This window comes from Aspergillus caelatus (assembly GCF_009193585.1).
Source record: "Aspergillus caelatus strain CBS 763.97 unplaced genomic scaffold BDV27scaffold_6, whole genome shotgun sequence".
Classification (NCBI taxonomy): domain Eukaryota; kingdom Fungi; phylum Ascomycota; class Eurotiomycetes; order Eurotiales; family Aspergillaceae; genus Aspergillus; species Aspergillus caelatus.
The window spans coordinates 31,670-56,361 of record NW_022475269.1 but is presented as its reverse complement, the minus strand read 5'-3'; the positions used below and the strand labels follow the sequence as shown (position 1 = coordinate 56,361).

At 48.9% G+C, this 24,692-nt stretch overlaps 8 protein-coding genes across 8 annotated transcripts; 2 read left to right on the top strand and 6 right to left on the bottom strand.

Annotated features, from left to right (window-relative positions):
- Positions 1–1,115: 1,115 nt before the first annotated feature.
- xlnR (putative C6 transcription factor) lies at positions 1,116–4,948 on the bottom strand. The gene is made up of 3 exons (XM_032078089.1): positions 4,195–4,948; positions 1,813–4,136; positions 1,116–1,753 (listed from the first exon to the last, which is right to left on the bottom strand). Exons 1-3 carry the CDS (start codon positions 4,640–4,642, stop codon positions 1,610–1,612), a joined length of 2,916 nt encoding a protein of 971 aa, XP_031933107.1. The 5' UTR covers positions 4,643–4,948; the 3' UTR covers positions 1,116–1,609.
- Positions 4,949–6,458: 1,510 nt separating this feature from the next.
- On the bottom strand, positions 6,459–11,444 carry BDV27DRAFT_119905 (DNA-directed RNA polymerase). Its single transcript, XM_032064974.1, has 2 exons — positions 10,352–11,444; positions 6,459–10,263 (listed from the first exon to the last, which is right to left on the bottom strand). The coding sequence occupies exons 1-2, from the start codon at positions 11,177–11,179 to the stop codon at positions 6,955–6,957; spliced, it is 4,137 nt and encodes a 1,378-aa protein (XP_031933106.1). The 5' UTR covers positions 11,180–11,444; the 3' UTR covers positions 6,459–6,954.
- Positions 11,445–11,817: 373 nt separating this feature from the next.
- Positions 11,818–13,119, bottom strand: BDV27DRAFT_97174 (uncharacterized protein). Its single transcript, XM_032078088.1, has 2 exons — positions 12,486–13,119; positions 11,818–12,421 (listed from the first exon to the last, which is right to left on the bottom strand). Exons 1-2 carry the CDS (start codon positions 12,955–12,957, stop codon positions 11,868–11,870), a joined length of 1,026 nt encoding a protein of 341 aa, XP_031933105.1. The 5' UTR covers positions 12,958–13,119; the 3' UTR covers positions 11,818–11,867.
- A 126-nt stretch (positions 13,120–13,245) lies between these two features.
- Positions 13,246–18,981, bottom strand: BDV27DRAFT_119901 (sulfite reductase (NADPH) subunit beta). Its single transcript, XM_032064973.1, has 4 exons — positions 18,377–18,981; positions 18,118–18,257; positions 13,672–18,057; positions 13,246–13,613 (listed from the first exon to the last, which is right to left on the bottom strand). The coding sequence occupies exons 1-4, from the start codon at positions 18,405–18,407 to the stop codon at positions 13,587–13,589; spliced, it is 4,584 nt and encodes a 1,527-aa protein (XP_031933104.1). The 5' UTR covers positions 18,408–18,981; the 3' UTR covers positions 13,246–13,586.
- Positions 18,982–19,779: 798 nt separating this feature from the next.
- On the bottom strand, positions 19,780–21,237 carry BDV27DRAFT_97141 (inositol phosphorylceramide synthase regulatory subunit KEI1). Its single transcript, XM_032078087.1, has 2 exons — positions 20,970–21,237; positions 19,780–20,874 (listed from the first exon to the last, which is right to left on the bottom strand). Exons 1-2 carry the CDS (start codon positions 21,015–21,017, stop codon positions 19,909–19,911), a joined length of 1,014 nt encoding a protein of 337 aa, XP_031933103.1. The 5' UTR covers positions 21,018–21,237; the 3' UTR covers positions 19,780–19,908.
- Positions 21,238–21,249: 12 nt separating this feature from the next.
- On the top strand, positions 21,250–21,914 carry BDV27DRAFT_97118 (uncharacterized protein). Its single transcript, XM_032078086.1, has one exon. The coding sequence runs from the start codon at positions 21,293–21,295 to the stop codon at positions 21,749–21,751; it is 459 nt and encodes a 152-aa protein (XP_031933102.1). The 5' UTR covers positions 21,250–21,292; the 3' UTR covers positions 21,752–21,914.
- Positions 21,880–23,211, bottom strand: BDV27DRAFT_119894 (Rab family GTPase YPT6). The gene is made up of 5 exons (XM_032064971.1): positions 22,926–23,211; positions 22,837–22,862; positions 22,680–22,768; positions 22,190–22,592; positions 21,880–22,136 (listed from the first exon to the last, which is right to left on the bottom strand). Exons 1-5 carry the CDS (start codon positions 22,976–22,978, stop codon positions 22,078–22,080), a joined length of 630 nt encoding a protein of 209 aa, XP_031933101.1. The 5' UTR covers positions 22,979–23,211; the 3' UTR covers positions 21,880–22,077.
- A 145-nt stretch (positions 23,212–23,356) lies between these two features.
- Positions 23,357–24,658, top strand: BDV27DRAFT_119893 (H(+)-transporting V0 sector ATPase subunit c''; the record flags this gene model as incomplete). The annotated part of the gene is made up of 5 exons (XM_032064970.1): positions 23,357–23,535; positions 23,592–23,626; positions 23,688–23,779; positions 23,841–24,149; positions 24,204–24,658. Coding segments are annotated over exons 1-5 (593 nt in total), but the record flags the coding sequence as incomplete, so codon positions are not given.
- Between the last annotated feature and the right edge of the window lie 34 nt (positions 24,659–24,692).

Genomic DNA, 24,692 nt, shown 5'->3' with positions numbered 1-24,692 from the left:
GGCTGCACGGCATTCTCCGCATATACGAGCTGATTGACAACGAAGAGTTGATGCCTCAGGCCCGAAAATATAATCTCAATCTCCTGTATAGCTTCATTTACAATGTATAAGAATACAACCCCATCACTATGAATTTATTCTCAAAAGAGCCAGAGAAATATAGCAATCCTATAAATATAAATCTACCAACTCAACAAAGAACATAATCCGCCATCCATTCACGCCAAAAACACTCTTCTTGACCACTCTTAAAATAAATACAAGCATCAAGTTATCGTTGCCAATCCACAGCCATGCTCACCATCATATCCAAGGCCAAAGTGACAACCCTCCCAGTCCATACTGATTCATGCAAGGATGACACCCACAGGGACCCTAATAGTCATCTCAGTAAGCCCAAACTATCCTCAGCACCTATCCAGCCCTAACCACTAAGTCAACATCCACGGCATTCCAAAGCGAGAATCCCTCGAAACACTACTACGACAAGCCCTCATTACCCATGATTACAAGGGTAATCCACCGCCAATCAACATGAATAAAGTGTGGAAGGAGTGAAATGGCCGAGGCGCAAAATATGGGTCTCAGGGAAGTCTGCGGCCGAACGCTGCTTGTAGATATCCGCTTCAATTTTATGAGTCCCAAAGGATATGACTTTTAATGGTGAAGGCTGCTGTCTCCATGTTGTCAATAAGCTGCGCAAGAAGTATCCTCTTGATCTCATGAGGAATCGGGAGACATGAGCGTGTCTTCATCGGCTGGTTAAGTCAAGTATGCCGTTTGGGTTAGTTATGAGTTTCGTTGTAATGTAGTATTTGTATCCGTGCTTGGAGTTTTGGTGGGATGGACAGAGGCTTCGATTTGTGGTGGATTTGTTACACCATGGAGTGGAGGGTTGGATAATATAAGTGCTTCTTGCTTTGACGAAGTGCACTGCTGACCGTGCCGATTATCTGGTGATGCATTATCTATGTAGACGACGTCTATGACATGCCCGGCACATGAGACGCAGCTGGTTCTTTTTAAGCAATCAGAAGTCTCCACATTGAAGTCCTGACGCTGTATCAAGAATACTCTTATGTAGCTGTAGGATATGATACCAAGGTGTGGGATGATATGTGTGCATTATTGACATGTATTGATTTTTGAATTGTGGGTATATATAATAGAACTATACTGCTGTGGATACCAAGCAGTGATATAAGCAATAAAACCGACGATAGTGTACAGGTCACATCAACAGTAGACAAAGAACCAGGGGGCGAAAACTATATACTGAAAATGGTAAATGTGTCAAAGGGGCCCTGTCGGTCCTTCGGACGGACTGCCAACTTGACCTAAAATACGTGCTGAGCCAAACTTCGAAGTGCAACGAACTTGGCGAGAAGCGAAAATATTCAACGATAGACAAGTCGAGAGACTAACAAAAAAAGGAAGGAAGCAGTAACACAGCCCATATACTAGGTTGCCTTTTGAACTCCTGGACCCCAAGGCCGACCGGGCCTCTTCAATTAATAAATGTCATGAGATCGCATCACGTCGTCAGGTTTGCCAGCTATGCAGATGGCAAAGATGCAAGTTAAGAGTAATTTGATGGCGGCGGCGTTCATCATAGTGCAAGACCACTGCCATCACCGGCCCAGCGGTAGAGGGCTAGCACTTCTCGCCTACGCTGTTGCTGTTCACCGAAATCTTCAGGCATGCGCCCACGAACCTGCGCTAAAGCCGAACGCATGACCTTGCGGAATGTCCTCTGAGAGATAAAAATATTAGACATCTATCAATATGTAACCCCTAAAAGGTAAAACTCACCTGATACTCAGTGTTCAGTGTCACGACGCAAGCCTCGTGTGCACGAACAATCGTTTCGCACGCACGGACGACACTAGGACTGACCTCACCCTGAAGCTTATCGGCTGCAAGTAGGAGCAGAAAACTGCCCTGCAGTAAATATATTCCGAAGAAAAAGGGCATGAAAGTTATATCTGGATCGTACTCCAATATGTCAGCTGCAGCATCAGCAGCGCCGACTGCATGGCTCATTGCGGCTATGAACGACTCTGAAGATATCCAGAGGTCATGGTCCTCAAGCAAATTGATAGGGTCCCATTTCCCCGCCAACAGCACGTGTAGGACGTGCATGATATGGGTTCCGTAGGCGACTACCATTTTCGTATGCACGATGGACTCATTCACCCGCGACCCAGCCGTACTAGTGGAACGGCCAGATGGACTCACATGGTCCAAATGCGATCCTTCCATAGCGGCCTCATTTTCCCCAGCCCCCAGAGTTAGACTACTAGTGTAACGAGCCTCGAATTCTTTCAGGCTCTGAGCATATGTATCCAGTTGGCGGGTGATCTCCAGCACTTGGTGGTCCCAGTCTGCACTATTCCGGAAGACGCGACCAAATCGGGGATGTTCCTTTGCTTGTTGGAGGTCGACAATTTCACCCAAAATTGTCATCAAGGGCAGGAAGAAACCGAACATGCTGTGTCCAGTACACTCTACCTGCGGCCCTACCTGCCGGTAAGTGGCACCAGCAAAATCGCCAGCCTGCCATAAGTCATCATTCATCGGCTGGAGGAGTCCTTCACATTCCTTGTCCAGTAGTGTCAGGGGGCGATTATAGCAGAGCGCTAAGTGGCGATCTGTTGCATAGAGTAGCCACCAAAGACGCCGGCGTTCTTCTCGTTCCTCCTCAGTGAAATTGAGAATCGTGCTTCCAGAGCTACCTCCGACCGATGTGACAAGAGGAGGGAGGTTACGTTTTGACATGTCGACATCTGTATCGTCCTCAGGCTCGCCGTCCTGTCTCGACTGGGAGACATTCGGTGGTAATTCACGTCCCAACTTCAATTCGCGAGCGAGAGACCATGCTGCCGTCCACCAACGCATGCTAGCTGCCTTATACTCGCTGGCAGAGATCACGGTCGCTAAGTGAACGTACGTGGCAACGTCATCTACAGCACCTGTTGCGCTACTTTGCGCGCCAAGTTGATCCATGGAGACGCCAAATCCTCCCAGAGCCACACCGTTGATGACCATATTAGCAGCATAGTTGGGAGATGTTTCCCCGGGGGCGGGGCCATGGATCAGCGGCCGGAGTAAGCCAACCGTGAGTTCCAAGAGCTTTTGGCATACTCTGCCCCGAGCAGACGGCGGAGATGTTAGGAACGCTGCGTCGCTCGTTTGCGCGGCAACCCATAGCATACTAGCCAGTAAGCCAGGACTACATACCCTCGGCTTTGTGGGATGGAGAAACGACTGTTTTCGGAAGATATACCCGACAACATACGGGGATTGTGGCGACAGGTGGGAAGGGGAGAAGCTGGTAAAGTAGACATCGAGGAGATCACAGGCCAATGACTGAGGAATGATCGAGGCGATATGAGGGAGGACGGGCTGAAGGACAGGGTACCGCAAGGTGCTGGAAAATGGAGGCATGCTAAAGGAAGCGAAATTTGCAGGGGATGGTGAAGGGAGTGATAGCCATCCTGGCGATTGCGCTGGGGGAGATAAGCCTAGAAAAGGCGCCGGAGGATTTTCAGCAGAGTTCCCGAGTCGGTATTGGTTGATTGATGGGTGATTTGTTTCTGGCGCGTTCATCAGAGAATAAGCGCCGTCATTATAGCCGGAATTCAACCCTTGAGGTGGCAGTGCTCCCGACGGAGACCGGGTATTTGCGCCGGATGGATGCAGCATCTGCAATGAACGAAGATCGGGAACAGACATCTGCGGTCGGTTGGAATCATTAAGAGTGTTGAAGTGATTCAAGTGAATGGCATCGATTGCACCACCTAGGGGTGGCTGAGAGTGCGGGGTCTGTTGCGAGCCCTGCATCCCCGCCATGCCTGACATATCTGAGTGCTGCCCTAATTGCGACTGTCCCGCTGTCGTCAGGGTTCGGGTGGCATCAAAGGTCGGATCGTATCTCCCGCTGACCTCTTGCGTTGATTGACCATCCGAAGAGGTGTGCTGTTTAGCTAACGATGCGGAATCGTTGGATGTATTGCCGTTTGACGTCGACGCGGTGCCATTGTTGGCTACGACGGCGGCAGCCGCAGCGAGATCCTTTTTGGATGCTTTGCCACGTTTTTTGCGTTCTCGAGCATATTCACAAGTGAGGCCAAATTCTGCCCGGGAATTGTCAGTATTTATAAAGCATTGCGCAATGAATAAAGAAATCACTACCGATGCAATGCGCACATGGGTTTTGCCCATCGCATTTCGTCCGAAGCTGATTACACTGGTCACATGCGCGACTGATTCTTCGGCGGACGGGACCGGAGTTTGAACTTTTGCGGATCGTCGAGCGAGCCTCTGCCAGTTGGTCCCGTTGAGGCAGGTTTCTGAACCCGGTGGTTGCGTTCTGGGTATGTTGGGTGGAGGACTCATCGCTGTAAAGCTGCTGGCTCTGGGGTTTGGAAATTGAGCTTCTAAGAGGGTTAGGAACTCCACCGTCGACAGCACTGGCCCCATTGGCTTCTCGCGACAGCTGCAGTTGCTCCAGCGCGTATTGCGAACCCTCGGCGAGCGTATCCAGCCCGACCGTCTGAGATGGCGCCATTCCGACCGGCTGGGTCCCTGAAGAAAAAGGAGAGAAGGACCTCGTGAAATGCTGAATCGAGGTCATCGACATTCTCACCGGGCAAGAGAAGCGACCGGTTGATCTACTGGTACATATAGGAACGCGGTTGGACAAGATTGGCGGATGTGGGGAACGGAAATGAAAAAGGGAAAAACGGAGAAGGGCCGTTAAGGCCCCAAAATCACGTAAAAGTGGTACTAGTCAGTTAAGTAGATATAGTCCGTCACATCGAATGAGAGCTAAACAAGAGAACAATTTGGAGAGAAACGAATAGGTGTAGCGAGCCAAAAAGGAAACGACGTAGTGAAACCTGGCAGTTAAGAGAAAGAGAGAGAGCCAAAAGATACGGGTCAGTGGGGAGGGAGAAATTCGGCTCAAACTCCAAGGTCAGAACATATTGCCGACTAAAGTAATCGGGTCGGGAGAGAGATGAAGGAATGGGTCTCAGACCTGGGGAACCAAGAAAGACGTGCTAAGGAGGATTTTAGCTTGACGGTTTGAATTACCTCGAGACCTTATAGGCCGGGGAGTCGCCGTAAACCGAGTCAACAACAGACGACACGAGGAGACGCCCCCAGAAAGCCACCGAAGCAGACGAGAAAACCGGGGAAGGAAAAGCACTAAAAGCACTAAGACGGAGACTAAAGGTCACGAGTGGATGGCTTTAGCCATCGGTCAGGCCACAGGGCGACGGGGTGGGAAGGCCCGGGAGGTAGTAAATAATCTCTCTCCTCATGAGGCAAACTTGGTCTAGGGCTCCGCCGAGATCCAGGTTTAGGATGACAAGACGACGATCCGTTTTAATACCCGTTCCCTCGTCCACCGGCGTGAGTGATGGATAGAAAGATGTGGAGTTGTAGCAGTTGGTTTAGAATCGAACAAACCAATAAATGACAGGAAAAGGACAGAAGAAAAAGGCGGGGAAAGGTCCCTCACTTTCGGATGAAGGTGCCTGCCGGGGCTGCGTTCCGGATCGTCAGGTCAAGGTGGAGAGGGTGATTGGTGATCAGGGTCTGGTTTGGCCTTTAACATTGTTCTTTTTCTTCGCTTTTATCGTTGGAATAACCTTTTGAACAAACTCATTGTTATAGGATATGGGATGGCCCGGCAGATTTCAACAAGAACACATTTATTTAAAGTATGAAACGGGGGAGAAGTGCCGGCATCACTATCTGTTTGGGGCACTCGACCCATGTCATGTGCATACGCCTAGATATTGCACTTCCCGGGGATATAAACTCAACATATGGAGTAGTGAAATTGACTCAGAGGTGGGTAGTGACAATCAGTATATACGTAGTATATACCGACTTATAAGTCTATTCCATCAATGCACGTCTGAAGAGCAAACCACACGTCCTTCTACACACTGTCGGCAGATTAACAAAAGAATAAACAATAACAGTACTGTCAATGCAAATTTTCAACAATTTTAGTCGAGACTGCTCGACTTTTAGTCCGACTCTTACAAGCCACCTCTCTTTGTCAACTTGAGTCTGAGCAGATTTGTCCTTTAATTAAACCCCCGATCGTCTGGAGAAGGGGCAGAAGCCGACGGAAGGTGTGGTAGAATTTCCCCGCTGGGCTGCTGGTATGCAGGACCCTGTCTAATGCTCCTACTTTCCTAAGCGACCTGCAGGTTGTCAATGCTACTACTAGTGCGGTACTCAGTAATAAGGAAGACTTTGCTGCAATAGGCAACATACCTTCATCCTGAGTCTGCTCTCAAACATGCCCATCATGTCTCGGCGGATGCCCTCTTTTTGCCCGACATTTTGCCTAAATTACCCCGGAAAAACACAAAAAGTTTGCTTTTGCATGTTTACTACTATCAAGTAATAATGGAAAGGGTTCATCGCAAGCCACAGAATTTTAGAGTTTTCATATATTATTCTGTATGTACAATGATCACATCCTTTAGCGTCTGTGATAGCCTTTTGCATATAGACTTAAATGCAGAGTTAGTCATACTGTACATGTTACCCGATATCCAACGCCAGATCTATCCACGTGAAACATACATTATACATCAATCACCAACAGTGGCCAGACAACCACTGTACACATGCCGAAAAACAAGGACAAAAAGATTAATAATAAAAAAAAAAAGGGAAAATACACAAGGTGAAGAGAGGGGGAGGGTTTTGTAAAAGATGCAACAAATACACAAAATGGGGATATCACTAATCATGCTCAAACAAGGCAAACGCTTAGGTAGGTGAGCGAGGCACTAGGGCGTAGACGATCCCGTCCCTCTAATTTTACTTTTCATCGTCGATTGCGCCAAACGAAGCCAACACCAACCCAATACGTTCAGACACCCGGCCAAGGAGGACCCGCTCAGCCAACCAATGGTCGATTCTTCAAGAGAAGAAATATTCACTGTCTCGGATGCGCGTGATGTCCCACTCCCCTTTCCGAGGTACCTCGCGGAAGCGCAAGGGTAGCCAGAGCCAAGTGTGGATAGCACCGCGCCTTTTCTTCTTCGGCTCGTCAATTTCATCCACATCGGCTTCAGCAGCGGCATCTTCGGAGTTCGCCTTCGGGCCAAGAACGTCGTCAAAATCGGTCATCAGACTCTCAATGACTGGGTCCGAGGAATCTGTTTCCATGCCCGAAGCTTTCCGCTCTGCTGCCTCCAGATTCTCCGGGACATGTCCGACGACGGTCTCACCGAGCGAGCTCGAAATAGCAAGATCCTTATCGGCACCGCCGGCCTGCTCAAAGACACTAGCGGGAGTGACCATTGCGCGTCCCTGGGCTTGCAATTCTGGATCGTCCGATTGCAAAAGCTTTTGTCTCTTGTACTCCTCCAAGAGTTCCTGCACCTTGGCCGATTTGTGGTTTGCGTGTCTGCGGTGAGCTCGGATAGCCTTTCCAATCTTACTTGAGACATTGACCTTCGCGAGGAACAAATTCTTGCCGTAACGGACTTCAAACTCCGCCGCGAGCCTCTTCACAACATCGTCAGAATGCATACGAACGAAAGCCTCTCGGAGAATATTGTTCATAGAGTCGACATCGCAGGCATGGGTCCAGAAGGAGTCATGGACCGCCGAAAAGCTGAGACCAGCCCTGTCGCAGGCAATAGCAGACAACATCATGTGGGTAGCGTCGAGAGAGTGAATAAAATTAGGTGGGAAAGCCTGGAGTTGCTTGCGCTTGGAAACAACATCGTCAGAGCCCATATCGACAATGCTCAAATCCTGTAGAGTAGTACGAACGCGTCGAGATTTCCGAACGCGGTAAGGCTGGACAACAGGCAGCCCTAGAGGAGTTGTCCAGATCACAGTGGATCTGAACTTTTGAGCTGGGTCATTGGCTTTCTTTGTCGAGCCTTCGGCCGATTGCGTAGGGCCCAAAGCTTCTTTTGCGATTTCCTCGATCTGTTCAGGAGAGAGAGATTGCGTGATCCGACTTGCGCAGTCTCCAAGCCAGTATTGGATTTCATGAGCGCCATTGAACATTGTGCCTAGAGCCTCGAAAATCTTTCGAGCAATGTATAATGAACCGCTCTTGGTGTCATCGGCCGAAAGCTCCGGGTAGTGGTCAACAAGCTGTTTGCGCACTTGCTTCATAGCTCCCATAAAGGTGACACCGTAGACATTCGTCATGACAGTCTGTTTGACGATCTTACGGGTGATCTTCCCGTCAAGCAACTTTGCAATTGGGTTGCCTTCTTTGGCTTCACGGGCGACGGCCTCCTTAACAAATTCGGCGACACCAGAATAGACATCGGATGGGCGGTCGGACGGCTCCAAGTTCACTTGCTGAGCGCCCACCTTATCACCGCCAAGAGCTGCGTAATGTTGCAATCCATTGCACGAGCCATCTTGATGGATAGGTAGTCGCGATGGATATTGTGTGGGATCCGGGTGTTGGAGAGCGTTTCTCAGCTCACAGCAAGCGGCCAAGCATTGCCATGGATCCTCTGCGCCAAGCCACCACCGTCTGCCGTGTAAACCTTTGTTTGCAGAATCAAGAACATCGTCTAAGTGATCCATTGTCCATTGTTCACGTTCCGATAGGCTAGCCTTGTCAAAGCCAGCCAAGTTTGCAATCTGAATCTTCAGCCATCTTAGGCCACGAGCGCCCAGCGGCTTAGCTTCGCTGAAAAGGAGAAGTCCTCTAGCATTGTCCGCACCCATTTGGTTAAGATATGGTGGGAGCGGGTAAGCACGACCGCGGAAGTCCATGTTATGGGGGAGATAGAAAGTATCATTTCTGTACGCACGGGCAACCTCTAGCTGGAAGTTTTGAAAGCATCGATTTGAATGCATGCCGGATCGTCTGTTTTCGATCTCACGCATAATGTTACCCCACTTCTTCTCGGCCGCGAAACCTTCTTCGGGAGTTGGCTTAGGTGGATGAGGAAGGTCAGGGTTCAAGGGTGCAAGGCTGGCAACAGCATCTCCCGAGTTCCATGCCTCAAGCATGACCTCGAATACATCGCGATTGATCCTCCACCCAGTCCTTCCAAGAATATTCAAACCCTCGCGGACCTGTTCCAAACCGTTGTTCTCCATCGCTGCCTTGATATAAGACGGTTGTAGAGTCTCGCCCGGTGTTGCGCGTACAATGCTGCTCTGATAGATGAAATATCCACCATCTTTAGGACCGTTCCACGGCTTTGGTTTACAGATCATGGGCAACTGACGACCTAGCACATCTGCGGTAGGTTCCCTGGCAACGATCTGAACAATTTCCGGGTGTAAATGAACGTATCCCGACTTTCTCCCCCAGTTAATTTGATAGGAGTGCTGGAATGCGGGTTGCAAGGTGATTGTTTTCTTCTTTGTCCCTGGTTGCTCCGCTGTGACAGGAACCTTTCCGACATCAAAAAGGAAACTCATTAAGACGGCCCCGACTTTAGCTTTAACCCTAGGGGGCCAGATAGCTGCCGGGTCCTCCTTTTCCAAGTCGTGCACGATCTTCTGCCACGGCGCTCGGCCGTCCTTCTGTTTGCGACCAGCAAGAATTTCCCTAAGTGCTTTCATGCGACGGGCATCATTTCCTGACTGCTGCTTTTTAAGGGTCATTTCAGCTATCAGTTCATCTTGAAGGTCTTTCCCAATACCAGTGGCAATTGCAGAGACCTTGATTCCTTTTTCCATGCCTCCGCGAGAGAAGGTAGATATAACGGCGAGAATAGTGAGCGCGGCCAATCTTTCCGGGTCCAGACTCCGCAGATAAACTCCGTAGTCATAACGCTCTTTCTGCTCGAAAGTCCGAATGGGATTGGCCTCCGCTTCATCAACAAGCTTGAGTTCTTCTTGGATCCTGGATACAAGTCCCATATGCCACTGATTCATAATGGTACCAAGCTTTTTCCCACCGCCAGTCATATCCAATCCTGACTTTTGCATCTGAGTAAACTCTTGCCGCCATCGTTCAAGTGAAGTCCGTATCGAATCCGTCTCTAACTGCCGCTGTCTGAGTTGATTGTATAATTCTAACTTCTCCTCTTCCGTATACTTGGCGTCAGTTGGGAAAGCGATATCAGAACCAGTGGAGAACATTGAGAGAGAGTCCTGCAAAGACGAAAGCCCAAGGCCTTTTTGGTCAACAGGCCTCACAGCCGGGACCTCATCTGTGATCGATTCGGGACTTGTATTGGCAACATCTGAGTGTATACTACCGATCGCAACACGTCGAAGGTCAGATGAACAGATCTAGTAAAAAAAAGTGTGTCAGTGTCAATTTCTTATTTTCCGCATACCTCATAAGGTTAACTTGAAAGCAAGGGTGGGATAGACAGACCTCTGACAGTTCGCCTAGCTCTAATTCCGAAAGAACTGGAACAGCCAAAACCTCCTCCTCGACACCCGCTGTCTTCGCGAAGCTCCAATATCTGCGAACTGCCCTGTCCCGCTTAGCACCATGTAACATACGTAGTGCCATCCGAATCATGATCGCATATGTTCGCGCATCTGGCTGAACGCCCCCGTGAGCCATGTCAACTTCGAACCATCTTTGCAAGGGCAAGACCAAGTTGTGTTGCCTTGTTACAACCATGTGTGACACCATTTCCTCCAGATAGCGGTTATGGATGGCCAAATACTCAGGCGAACCGATTGGAAAATACTCCCCGAGACGGGTGATAAGATTGGCAGCCCGATCCATTCGGCCAACTTTCAGGGAGATATCCAGGTTTGCCATCATCTCGTCTTCATCACCACCAATACCCTTGTGCTTTTTGAGTGCTCTCGGTCTGGTCTGTAGAAGGTCGTCTATGATGATTAAGGATGAAGCATTGAACCCCTTTGAAATGGGTGGGAAAAGAGAAGCCATTTGTGCCGGTTGGTCATACCGGTGACCGGCTGTGTATGAGGAGTTCTCGAACGAAGGATACGGTGGTTGTTGTTCAACGGGGGAGTGATCTGCCGCCGTAGCGAGATGCCGATTTGATTGAAGAGATGGTTGACGAAGACGATCGGGGGAAGGATTGACGGACGTGTTGACAAAAGAATTCGGCCGACCTAGGTGGGAGTGAAACCGCAGGGTGGCCAAAGATGGCGACACCAAACGCCCATTAGAGACCCGGAGATGAGGCGCTGCATTTCTCTGACGAGCAAGTCGGGATAACATGACTCAAAACTTTTCGCTGAAGCAACTGGATAAATTAAGAATATGATGTAGAGGCACGTAAGGAAAGGAGAAAAATTATGAAAGAAGGCAAAAATTATGCAAGAACAAAATCATTAGTATGCAAATATGCGCAAGAAAGATTCAATAAATTGACAATGAACTTCCTGTCAGCGGAAGATATCTGCTGACAAGCCGTCCTGCAGCCCTTCACCAGTTTATAAGAGATGGGTAAAGAAAGAAGGGGGGGTGAAGGTCTGATGAAGGCGAAAAGGTCGAAATGCCGTAGTAGTTCCTGGACGGAGAAATCGGGGGAAAAATACTCGGATCCTCAAAGGGGAGATAAGGCACGTGTGTTCACGTGATTTGATTATCGTGTTTTTTTTCGGCTTCTCATTTGCGGGATCGCGTCCACATCGTACTACGGAGTAGACCTATCAGCTTGGGGGGTGGCGATCGTTCAATCTTTCCCGGATTTTCAACAATATTCTACAACAAAGCTGTTCAAATTTTTTGTATAATGTACCCATTACATTCTGTCATAAGCTCAGATTTTTGTGCCTGATTTTCATAGAGCTTAGGTACCTATACTATCAATCAATTGACCGTACCTCGCACGCACCATGCATTTTTGGGGATATTCTCATAATGCCATTCGTAAAGTCTATCTTTTTACACGTAGAAAATTTAATCATTGCTCTTCAGTACTACTCCTAGAAGAACTCCCCCTTCCATTCTGCTTCATCCGGTTCTGCTTCATAGCCCATCCAGTCATCTCTGGGTTTGCCGGGTCAATACGGGGCGCACTCATCTTATCCAGGTAGTCCTCACTATCGATAGCCGATTCCAATTGCGGTAGATTTTCCAAGTCTTGGTGCATCATGTAGTTTTCATATACTTGCCATGATTCCTCAGTCTTAGAGTATCTCGAATCAGCAGAGCCTCTCAAAAGTAACGAAACCATCACGGAACAAATACTCACCTCAGCATCGACCCAATCATAGCTACCCCATTTCTCCTCCTGCATCTTCTTCAAAAGATCCAGATTGCCAGCCAACTGACTTGCCTGATCATCTTCAGCTGCCTTGACCTTGATATCAATCGCGCGAGCCTCATTCCCACCACCCTCCTCGTCATCCTTTTTCTTCCCCTTCCCCTTGGCAGGAATCTCATCTAAAGCATCAAGATGATGAAGCTGAGGATGCACCTGCACAACTGCCGAAACAGGCGACAAATGAAGATTATCTATAATCACAATTAGCGCCCACATGCAACAACACCACCGAAGAGACCCAGCGCAGCAACTCACCCCCCCGGAAAGCAGCTAACATATAAACCGGATCCCCCTCCTCGGGAATCTTAATGCGTCCGCCCAACGTCTGCACCCGTAATAAGGAAGCTGAGTCTCCATTTCCCATGCCGCCCATTTCCACATCCCCACCGGCTTCCATCTTCACCTTATTCCCGCTAGCAAGGGAACCGCCGGTAAAGCCACCCGCCATGCCGAATGCGCCGCCCTCTTGCGAACTGCGACTTTTCTTCAGCGCATCGCCGTACTTCAGGCCTTTATTCACGTCATAGTTCATGCGGGTGTTGATCGGGACATCGACTTCGACAAGCCCGGTTTTGGGTTTTAGGCGAAAGGCAGTGGGCTTTTGGCCGTGGCGGTCATCGTACGGATAGTCTGGTAGCCGGTCGAGATATTGGAGGACGTACCGAGAGATTTCGGAGTCTGTGAGGTAGACGTCGTAGGATGCGATGACGGGGTCTGAGGAGTCCATGGTGTGGATATGGGGTTTTGGCCAATATATGGGTTGGTCGATTAAGGTCGCATCATTAACTCAATAGTATTCGTTAGAATTGGACAGGAGCACGGTAAATCGTGGGCAATTGACTGCTTTTCTCCGAGTCTCCCTCAATTTTTTTTCCATATCGGGGCGGCGGAGAAGTGGCTGATAAGAGCCGGAAAAGTGGAGTACACCGCCTTCCATTCTGATGACCTTTTATAACGGAATTTATAAATGATGTCTGTAAAGGATGGCACTAGTAGTAATACTGGAGAGGAGGCCTTCAAAACTAAAAACTGGATTTAATAACAATTATAACGTCACACATAAAATTTGGTGGCTGTTACCTGCGGCGGTAAATTGCCATCGTAATACATGAAGATTAACGGAATTCGGCTGATCCAACTCTTAACGCTTTTAGACGTAAGGCGTATACAGGTATACACAGAAGCAAGCGACGATGGCAACAAATCAAATAACTACACCAATGAAACATGGCTCACATGAAAATGTGGAATCTAAAACAATGCAACTGACATAGTTAAAGGTGGTCATGACAATCAAAGCGAAGCCCAACATAAGTCAAAATGATTTAACCTCTTTTTATCCCTGATTTTAATTCTTTACTCGTCATCTTCGTCTTCAGCAACCTGTTTGATTTCGTTAGGTGGAAAGTCTGAATGTACGTGATAGCAAAGGTTAACTTACTCCTTCATGGAAGTTGCGTCCATCAGTAGTTTCCTTGATAACGCCTGCACGAATACACCAGTCTCCGAACCTCTCAGGCTCTTCGCCATCTGTATTACGCTCAAGTGCGTACCGCTTGAGGAGACCCTTCATAATTTCCAAAATCTCATCCTCCTTGATAGAAGAGCGGTAAAGCTTGTTCAGACGTTGTCCGTGGTAGCCACCGCCGAGGTACATATTGTAGGCACCGTATGCCTTACCGACAAAGGCAGCTTCGGCGAGCCAGGGCCTGGCGCAGCCGTTGGGGCAACCTGTCATACGCATGACAATGCTGTCTCTAGCCAGACCCACCTCTTCGAGGGTAGACTCGAGCTTAGAGATAAGAACTGGCAGGTAGCGCTCAGACTCGGCCATGGCCAGGCCACAAGTGGGGAAGGCGACACAAGCAGACGAAGAAAGACGCATACCACTGAAAGAGGTGTTGTCGAGCTTGTACTTGGCCATCAATTCCTTGATTGCAGGGAGGTCCTCATCCTTGACGCTGGATAGAATCAGATGCTGATTACCGGTGAGACGGAACTCGCCCTTGTCAAGCTTCGCCAGTTCACGCAAACCGGTGCGCATCTGGAAGTCTGCAGTATCCTCAATTCGCCCGTTCTCAATGAAGAAAGTGAAGTGATTGAGGCCCTTCTCATCCTTAAGCCAGCCAAAGGTATCAACGTTGGAAGCAAACTTAAACGGACGAGGTTCGGCAAACCGCAGGCCCTCTGGAAGGAGAGCCTCTACCTTCTCCTTGAAGACCTCAACACCCATGTCGTCGATAGTGTACTTCAGACGTGCATGCTTGCGGTTCTGACGATCACCGTGATCACGTTGTACCAACATAATCTTTTCACAGACAATGTGGGCCTGATCGGCGGGTACATATCCAAACATGCGGCCGGTCTGAGGATACGTCTTCTTGTTGTTGTGAGTGCTACCCATGCCACCACCAGCGAGAATGTTGAAACCTTCCAAATGCCCGTCGGCTCCCTTGATGGCAATCAAGCCAATATCATGTGCATACACATCGGTGTCGTTGTGAGGAGGAATAGCAATAGTGATCTTGAATTTACGGGGGAGGTAAGTAGGGCCATAGAGGGGTTCGTTATCGACAACAGCATCTCCAGCGACTTGAATCTTTTTATCGTCCTCATCCTTCAGCCAAATCTCATGGTAGGCTGTAGTAGAAGGAAGAAGATGGTCGCTAATCTTCTGCGCGACAGCATGCGCCTCACGATGGTAGGAAGAGAGCTCTGGGAGGGAGCTGCACATGACGTTACGGTTGACATCACCGCAGGCTGCAATGGTAGTCATAAGTGCTTTATTAATAGCACGCATCGCGCCTCGGAGGTTACGCTTGATGACACCGTGGAATTGGAAGGTCTGTCTGGTCGTGAGCTTCATGGTCTCGTTACCATGGGAGCTGCTGATAGCATCCATTTGCAGCCACTGAGTGGGAGTGGCAACACCACCAGCAAGCCGGCAACGGATCATGAAGCTGTAGGCGGGCTCAAGGCCTTGGGCTTTGCGCTCATCGCGCACATCACGGTCATCTTGCATATAGGTGCCGTGGAACTTGGTCAACTGCTGGTCGCTTGCAGAGATAGCACCGGTACTCTCATCCAACAGACCCTCAGCAATGGTACCACGAAGGTAGTTAGACTGTATCTTGATGTCCTCGTTTGTCAAAGGTGCGGGCTCCTCAGGGAGACCCTCGACTTTGTCCACCCCTAATGACTGCCAGAGACGTGGCTCCCATTCGGAGTAACCAGTCTGGTAAGCGTCTGGATCCTGATCGTCCCCAAGTCCAATATCCGCGAGCTTACTTCCGCCCAAAAAGGCAACCCGGGCGTCAAGGTCCTTGGCGGGCTTGTTGTAGTAGATCTTATCTTCCTTGCGTGGCCAGTAGTGGCTGTCACCAAGACCAAAAACAGAGTAGTTGATAGTAGACAGATCAAGGTCACCAGAGTTCTTCACAAATTCCCACAGACCACGGCCATTGACGGGGAACTCTCCCTGGCCCGCGGTACTGGTGATAAACACCACGTTTTCCTCAGTCGACAGATCCTCAGCAGGGTAATCATCCATGGCCATGACCATAGTCTTCAGTCCCCTGGCGCGACCGCGGTTTCCAAGACGCTTGGCCAGATTTTGGGCGTTGCCATTGTCTGACGCGAATAGGATCGTTAAGGGTGCGCCGAAAAGACCTTCGAGAAGCTTCTCATAAGAGTCCTTAGCCTTACGCTTCTGGAGGGCCCGAACTTCGGTACCGTAAGATTCAGAGAGGGCAGAAGAAAACTTGGGATGACGGTTCATAAGCTGACTGAGCTGGTTGTCCCTACGAAGGAACTCTTCAAGTTCACGCTTGATACGTTCCGAATCGAGGGAGAACTTAGGCTCGTTGTTCTCTTCGTTTCCAGGGTTCCAGCGGTACAAAGGCCAGTATCCGAGGTCGATGGCCTTCTTCGTTTCCTGGAGAACAGTCAAGGCAGAGTCGTCCTCCTGGTTGTAGGGCAAGTATGCAACAACTACGGATGGGCCCTTGAACTGTTCGGCCTCAGCCATAGCCTGGAGAACCTGAGTGTAGGAGCCGTACACGGCAACAGAGGCAACATAGGCATTACCGTAGTTCATGGCATAAAGACCAATGTCCTTCTTTCTGCGTGTGGGATCAGCAGCAGTGCGTTCAGAATATGGCTGAGAATCGATAACGAGCATGTTAACATTGGCACCAGAGGCAAGGACATGATGGACACCTGAGTTCCCGAGATCATAGGCCCAGGCATCGGAGCCAACGAGCCACCGCGACTCATCATAGAAAAGCTTCTTGGATTCTAGCAGCTTCTTGGCCAACTCAGAATCGTCCTTCGAAAGGTGATCAATTACATCCGGAGCCAATCTGTTGGCCTTGGATGCATCTCCGGCATTAAGAGCCCAGTTTGAGAGGGATGTCTTCGGAGTATCAGTGGCGAAGCTGCCAGCCTTCGATGCTTCTTCAACCTCCCGCACAAAACGGCGGCGGTGTTCCATCCGGGCAATCAAGGAACCAAATCCATATTCAGGGCTGGCTGCAACGGTAGAGGAGACACCGGCATGCTTGGAATCCAACTGGTTGGCAATGTGCAAACGCTCTCCGAAGAGCTGGTTTAAGATCTTCAGATAGGCATTTTCGATATGAGGCTGCTCCAAGGCAGACTCAAGTGTTGGAACTTTGGAGCTACCGACTTCGAGGTTCTGGATAGGAGAGGGAGTGTCCAAGTTCTGGGCAATGCCGCGGAGTGCCTGAATGGCAGTAGATGGCTCAACATACCCGAGTCTGTAACCGACAATCTGTGGAGCACGTCCTCCAGCAGTGGTAGGGTTCAAGCTTGACAACAGATCCATGAACGAAGGGCCCCATCTTGTAGTTTTGCGGACTTGTTCCAGGACGGCGATCTTTTCAACAGAGGCTGGAATAGAGTTCACAATCTGGCCACCCACCCAGGGTCGGTACAACCGCGCAGTGATGAGTCCGATGTTCTTAAGCTCACTGGCAGTGTCTTCCTTAGACAGAGCATCCACAAACACTCCAGTGGAGCCAAAGATAAAGAGAGCGGATTTGGCATCCGAAGGACCAGTGTACTCGACCGCATTGTAGTTGCGACCCACCAATCCCGACAGGGTGCGCCAAATCTGAGAAGTCCACTCGAAGATGTCTGCGGCACTAACTGGCCTAACAGAAGAAGCATCCACGGTTGTTGCAGCGGAGCTGGTAGCACGGCTATCAACGCTGCTATCTCTTCTTGAGGAGCCAACGGACGAGTTGTCAACACTAATGCTCGAAGGCGTTTGAGATGGCTGTGCAGGGGTAGCAGCACCCGAGGGGGTCTTAGTGTTCTCTACAACTTCATCTGTGACGGTGGCCACCCGTCCCGAATCAGTGTACAATGTTTGGGCACCAAGTCCAGTGGAGTGAGTAGCATGGTGTCCGCCCAAGTTCAGAACACTCTGAATTACATTCACATCCTCCTCTGCAATGGGCTCGTCGCGAGCAGAATTGGCAGGGTCAAAGAAATGGATGACACCTTTTCCGGACTTGCGTGCCAAAGCATGAGCAGTGATAGAGATATCTTGTGCCTCTTGGACAGTCTCGGAGTGCAGGAATGTGAACCCACACTGCCGTATTGAGCTGATTACCGAATAATCTGGGAACGTAGAAGGCTCCAAGGCAACGTGGATGACAATGGGGAAGTTCGCTAAGCGGTAGAGGTGAGGGATGGAAGAGAGGAGGACAGAGGAACTAGAGACAACAGAAACTACATCTCCAGTCTGCAAAGGGTGGAAAGCAGAGAGGAGAGGATCTTCGTTGTATCGTACCGAAACCACCTGATGAACTTGTCAATTCACTGTCCGAATTTAAACAAGCTGTATTTCAGTATCACTCACATCGGGTATACCCTTGGGCAAGATACTGCGCGCCTTTTCTTGCTTGAGAGCCTTCAGCGGCTTGCTAAACCAAGAATCTGTCTGCAGGGACGGCTGGACGGAGACCACAACGTCGCTAGTGAGATAGGCGACTCTCGCCACTGAGATGTAAATTAGTATTCCATTACCAGATCGTAGACAGACAATGATTGCAGAAAATAGTCAAATATACAATCAACGGACTAGGAAATGGAAGAAAGAAAGAAAGGAAATGACTCACCTGCCTCTCCGGCAGTTGAAACGGGTGCCATGTTGGCAATTGCCAGTTGCGCTATGTAGAGCGCAAAGGTGGGATGATACTAATGGTATATAGAGTAGATATCACCGCATACGGTGACTCCACACTCAAATTGAGCTCAATCGATGAGGGGAAAGGAGGGAAAAAAGAAGGGAAAGTGACAGTCTTAAGGACATATAAAAAATTAGCTTGACTCTTTCCCGTTTATCCTTACGATTTCCTTCAAAATTAAAGCAGTGATTTTGTTCCCCATAGACTTTCTCCGCCATCGGGGTTGGATCAGCAACATTCTCATTGGACTGCGATCACGACATCGATGCAAACGTGCGCAGGCGGTGGGTGCAAACATCCTTAATCGGGTCAAGTGCGGGCAGCAGGTCGAGCACGTCAGTTCTTCAGCGGGCTTTGCTTCGGCAGAATGCTGATAGGCCGGTTACTTTTACTCTGTATGTACGATTAATCTTGAGATCTCGTGTTGCAGCCGAACGTGGGAGACATCCACTCATCAGCCTCAAGAATAAATTTTGAATCAACATATTTAAAGAAAGATTGCTCCGTAAGAAACTGAACAACACAGATCATGTATGTGTATCCCATAATTGCCCCCTATTTCCCGTTAGCAGGAGACCGATCGGTATTTGATCATTCGGCGCGTACTACGAAGATAATTTCCTCTCGGGCGAGAGAGACTCTCGGCGTGAAAGGTCAGCTGAATGCTAACAACCTAGTATGGTGAATCGAGGACCATCGTTACAGAACCCAACTCGTCCTTTCTCATTTAGTTTCTACAACAGAGGACTAAGAGGACATGCTTTTGACAAAAATAGAAAAACAAAAGAGAGAAGGAAAAATGACGAGTTACAAATTAAGTCATACAAATGAGTACTGTGCCCTGTGTAGTGACTAACTTGCTGTCATTTGTCATTCATGATAGAGCATTATGCGATTCCCTGATATAGTGCATGAAAACTGATCCCCAAGACGCCAAAGGTTGAAACAAAACCCATATCAATATCAATGTACAAGTCCCAGACGCTGGGGACCACATCTAAAAAACCAATCCTTCCGTACATATGGCCGAACACACACACCGTTCTCTTCCATAAAAACAACTTCTATTGGGCAAATGTACCTTTGCGCAAAGAAAATTCGGACTCCATCTCTGTGATCCGCTCCGGAAAGGAGAGAAAAAGAGCTCTGAGCGCTGTTGAGTCATCAGACTCTTGCACCATATGGCTAGTGACCAGCGATTTGTAGATCATCCCACCAATTTTAGTGATATAATTTGTAACGAAAACCACGCAATGTGAACTGGGTAAGAGGCGAGGCTGTTGACATCAGAGCCTCGTCGCTTATGAGTTAGGCGTCCGTAGTACGAACAGGAGCATTGACATCCGTCTGCTCTGCCAAGGGCACCCACGTTGTATGGATTTGGACGCAATTACTTCTCCCAGCATTGACCTGAACTTGAAAGGATGACCTGTAGCGGATCGACGACATCCGGTCGCTTCCGATTACCTAGTTTCACCCCAGTCCTGCATTTTGACGTTCATACCCGGTACCTCATAGATGGGCTGTTGTAAGGCAGCCGCCTGGACAGCCGACTGAGAAGGTTGCGGAGGGCCCGTTCCAGATCGACGTCTCCGTTCTCTTTCGAGGGGGCCGGGAAGCTCGGTGCTCTCGCCGCGGGCACGGAACCGTCGCCCCATAGTATCCATCCAGTTACCATCCTCATCCTCGCCCAACCAATAATTACGACCAACGCTAATCATAGCGCGACCAAGCTTTCCCTTCCAACCTTGACCATCAGGCGTGAACGGCGAGAACGGCTCCTTATCGATATCAGCGACGCTGGCCACACTGGCGATGGAAGTGTTCCGGCTATGAGTCGGGAGCTGAGTGTGGCGAGGCACAGCGATATAAAGACGCAGAGACTGGCGAGCAAATGCCAACATGACAAAAACAAAATATGCGCGGATGATCCATAGCGAGCAGATGAAGACAATGCTTTGGAAGCTTTCCGGTTGGGTAACCGCGTTGCCTAGGCCATCGGAACTTCTGGCATACTGGGCGCCCTGGGAAGATGTCGAATCGTACTTCGGGCTGGTGAAGCCGGCAGTCTGAGCAATTGTCTCACTACCAGGTCCAGAGGTATTTCCACTCTCGTAATTTTGAGAGATGACAAGGAACCATGTTACCCCAAAAGCAGCGGTATAAGCGGCGTTGATGACGCTATCGAAGAGGTAGAGCCAGGCGAGAGCGAGGCATTGCAGAGGTGATTGTTTCCGGATATGCGGGAAGAGCAGTGTTGCGACGCCGAGAGCGAGTAGGGAGTAAAGGTACATGGACAGCTGGACGGGTGAAAGGTGGTAGCCGGTTAGGAGCGCAAGCAACCCGTAAAGGCCGCTAATTTTGTTCAGGAGCAAGGATAATGTGATGAGAGAAGCGCCTGTCCGCAGGCTCATGACATAGAGGAATGTCTGTTGTACTCGGGAAGTTCATTCTTAGCACCATCGATTAATCTAGACACGGAACGGGAAGGCCTTTTATCACGAAATTTTAATTTCTGACATACCTCTGGCCGCGGGATGCGGAGAAAACGGGTTGGTGAAAACCCCATCATTGATATCGCCGATGGGTTGCTGTGGGAGTGGCACAAGCGATGGGAGGATGCAATAGAAAAAGGAAAAGGAATGGAAGCCAATACGTTCAGAAGAGAAGAAAGGGAGAAGGCTGGTAGTCAGCAGCAGTTGGGTCACGATGCCCATGCGGTAATATTGTCACACAGGGGCTTGGTTTTCCGGACGATCCGCCCCGCCGATCGCTACTATTTTCGCCTATTGAACGCCAAGACCTGGGCGGCGCTTTAATGACGTTCGGGTACTCTGTACTCCGTACATGAGTTTACGTCCAGTGAATCGCTCAATGCGCAATTTTTCAATAACCAGGTTTAAGGAGGAGGGCTATACGTTCCAGCTATTGCCTCAAGGTCAACCCGAACAATCAACTGGAATTCAATCACTCCCTTCTGTCCTACTCCCTGCTGAATTTCCGGGTTTTTCTTTCGTGGATGGGGCTATTCGCCCTAGGCAGTCAGCAATATTGCATCAGACAATACGAGTACGAACGTTCCCGATGCTAGCGCTAATGAAGGTTGTCAAGTATCATGAAAATCTTCCGAATACGTCTGGCCTGACATTATGCTTTTTCTTTTCCATTTTTCGCTTCCTCCCAATTATGTTGGCTGAAATTTTGGGACACCATGCAGTTGTGAATTGTATGGTAAATAGTATAATATATATGTATCGTAGACGTTATCCAAAATCTTACAAGAGCCATGACATCTTAAAACCATAACCTCAAATCTGAGCCGTTAAAGATAAAAAGGATATCGCAGAAATCTGAGGGGCAAGCAATGAGATGCTGATGCAATGCAGCAAGTAGAACGCCAAATTCTCCCACCAAGCACCAGGCGACCGTGCAGGAAAAACAGGAAAAAGAGAAAAAAAAAAAAAAACGGCTTCGATCTAAACACGCTATTCACTCGAGAAGCAAAGGGAGAAAAATGTACAGATTAAGAATGACAGCAATATTGACAATCTCGAACCTCATCATTGAGATCGAGGGAACAAATTGGTGGAAGTAATCGAAAGTGGCGACCAGGTAGTAGTACATTACAGCATTCAGCAGGCGCATCCATCGTTGGTTGTGGTCTCTTTTGGAGTGATGTTCACATCAATCACTAGAGTCACAGTCAGCTCTGAGGAACTTAGACGTAATGCCGAGGAAACAAACCTTGGCTCTCTCCTCTGCTACCTTCACCTTCCATGCCTGGTAAAGCTTGGGCTATCCGCCGGAAAAGTTGCTTGACGTTGTGGCCAACCTTGGCGCTAGTCTCAATGAACATCAACCCGTTCTTCTTAGCCTCCTCTTCACCCTGCGCGGTTGTAACCTCGCGCTTGTCGTTAAGGTCAGTCTTGTTGCCAACTAGAACAATGATAACATCATTGCCGCGCTCCCCTCGTACGTCGTCGATCCATTTCCGGGTGTTCTGGAAGGACTTGGCGTTTGAAATATCGTAAACAACAACAGCAACGCTCGAATCCCGAATGTAGGAAGGGATCAATGACCGGAATCGTTCTTGACCGGCTGTATCCCAAAGCTGGAGTCGAACAGTTCTGTCCTCTAGGTACATAGTCTGAAAAAAACGAGTTAACACTGGCATGAGCGATCAAAAGTCGAAGGTGGAGTGCTATGCTCGAGAGGCTGGCTAGTTGAGATATACCTTTGACAGAAAGTCGATTCCGATGGTCGCTTGATATGTATTATCGAATGAGTCGTACATGAATCTCGTAATCAGGGACGTTTTGCCAACTACATGTCACAATCAGAAACTTGCACAAGCCATACACTAATGGAAAACTGGCACGTGGTATCCATACCGCTCTGCTCTCCCAAGAACACCAGCCTGTGTGTGGTACAGTCAACAATTAATTCAGACTACAGGGAGCTTTGGTATACATGGACGTACTTGAACTTTTTCAAAGGGTTCGAATACGACCCTACAGCGGAAGTGGACGCCATTGTGACAAGAGAAACTTGTTAGAGGTAATGGTAGGATCAGGGGTAGCGGAGGGAAATGTCGCAAGTAATTTTACGTAGGCCTGTAGAATGGGTGCGCAAGGGGTTTAAGGATAGAAGGACATGAAAGTGAGAATATTATCGGAGATCAGATGCAAGACCAAACAAAGCGCCAGAGTTGTTCAAATGGGCGATTTGGGAAGGGAGTGAAGTCAACTCGAACCCATGGATCGATATGGGGAAACTGTACGGTAAGTAAATGTTATGGACTGACAAGCCAGCATTACTCCGACCGCCTCCCGATGACGGATTAAATCCGGCCCGACCCATCCATCATCAGCGCAAGGTGCGGCTGTTGCTCCAGACGAGTGATCCGGACAAGAGCTCCGCTCCACCGCAATACTTCTATCGTTTGGGAATTTTCGTTAGGCGTCTAAAGGCCCTGTAGCTTATTCGCTGTTTCCTCCAGCTTAAAGAATCGTGTCAGAAGTTGGAGGTCACCATGGGTCTCGTCTATCCAGCTGGTGCTGCTACCGTGTCACTCCTGGTGATCGGGGGCTGTAAGTGATCTCATCCAACAGGGATATTGATAATATGCGCTAATTAATACTTGTAGATATGCTTTTCCATGGAGATGGCGAACAATTTAATGTATTGAAAGACATTTGAATGTTTCATATCTTTTATAGGGTGCCTTGTTAACATTTCCTAGGTTGGTCAATTCCTCGAATCGGTATCTCCATATGCTTGGGCAAACATCGGTATCGCGATGTGCATAGGTTTATCAGTTGTTGGAGCAGCGTGGTACGTCCTAATTTGGAGCTATTTTCTTTGTTATATCATTACTCATGACATGACTGTCCAGGGGTATCTTCCTCACGGGTTCATCGATTGTCGGCGGAGGTGTTAAGGCACCAAGAATTCGGACAAAGAACTTAATCTCCATTATCTTTTGCGAAGTAGTGGCTATTTATGGTGTCATCATGGCAATCGTTTTCTCTTCGAAGCTCAATCTCGTTGGCGATGACGAAATCTTCTCCGGCAGCAACCAGTATACCGGATACGCACTCTTTTGGGGTGGTATCACTGTGGGCATGTGCAATTTGATCTGTGGTATCTCTGTCGGTATCAATGGGAGCAGTGCAGCTCTAGCCGATGCTGCTGATGGAAGCTTGTTCGTTCGCCCCATCCGTGATTATGTCGGAACAGTGAGCTAACATTTTTGCAGGTTTGTGAAGATCCTTGTCATCGAGATCTTCAGCTCTGTCCTTGGCTTATTCGGCCTTATCATCGGGCTTCTGGTGACACAGAAGGCTAACGAATTTAAGTAAGGCTGCTTAATGGTTGATGGGAGGGGGTTTGCTCCGAGAGAAAACCATGCGAGCCGGGGTAGGAACCATTGTATGACTTCTATGTTACAGCTTCACTTTGTTCTGGTGTTCTATTATATACTGCATTATGGCGTATGGATCCGATTTGACTGTAGAGTCTTTTGGGTATGCGTGAATAGCATTGATTGTCCCGCCGGTTTGCCATGATGTCTGGGTTGGTGTACAGTAACAGGCGCCGGGAAGTAATGGAAGTGCCGATATTATCAATACGATAGCGCACCCTTATGTATAGCACTGATTCGGATTTTACATTATTTTATTAAGGGCTTATAGTTAACTGGCGATCGTTGTATTGTTGACATTGATAAGGTTGAGCGATAGCATTT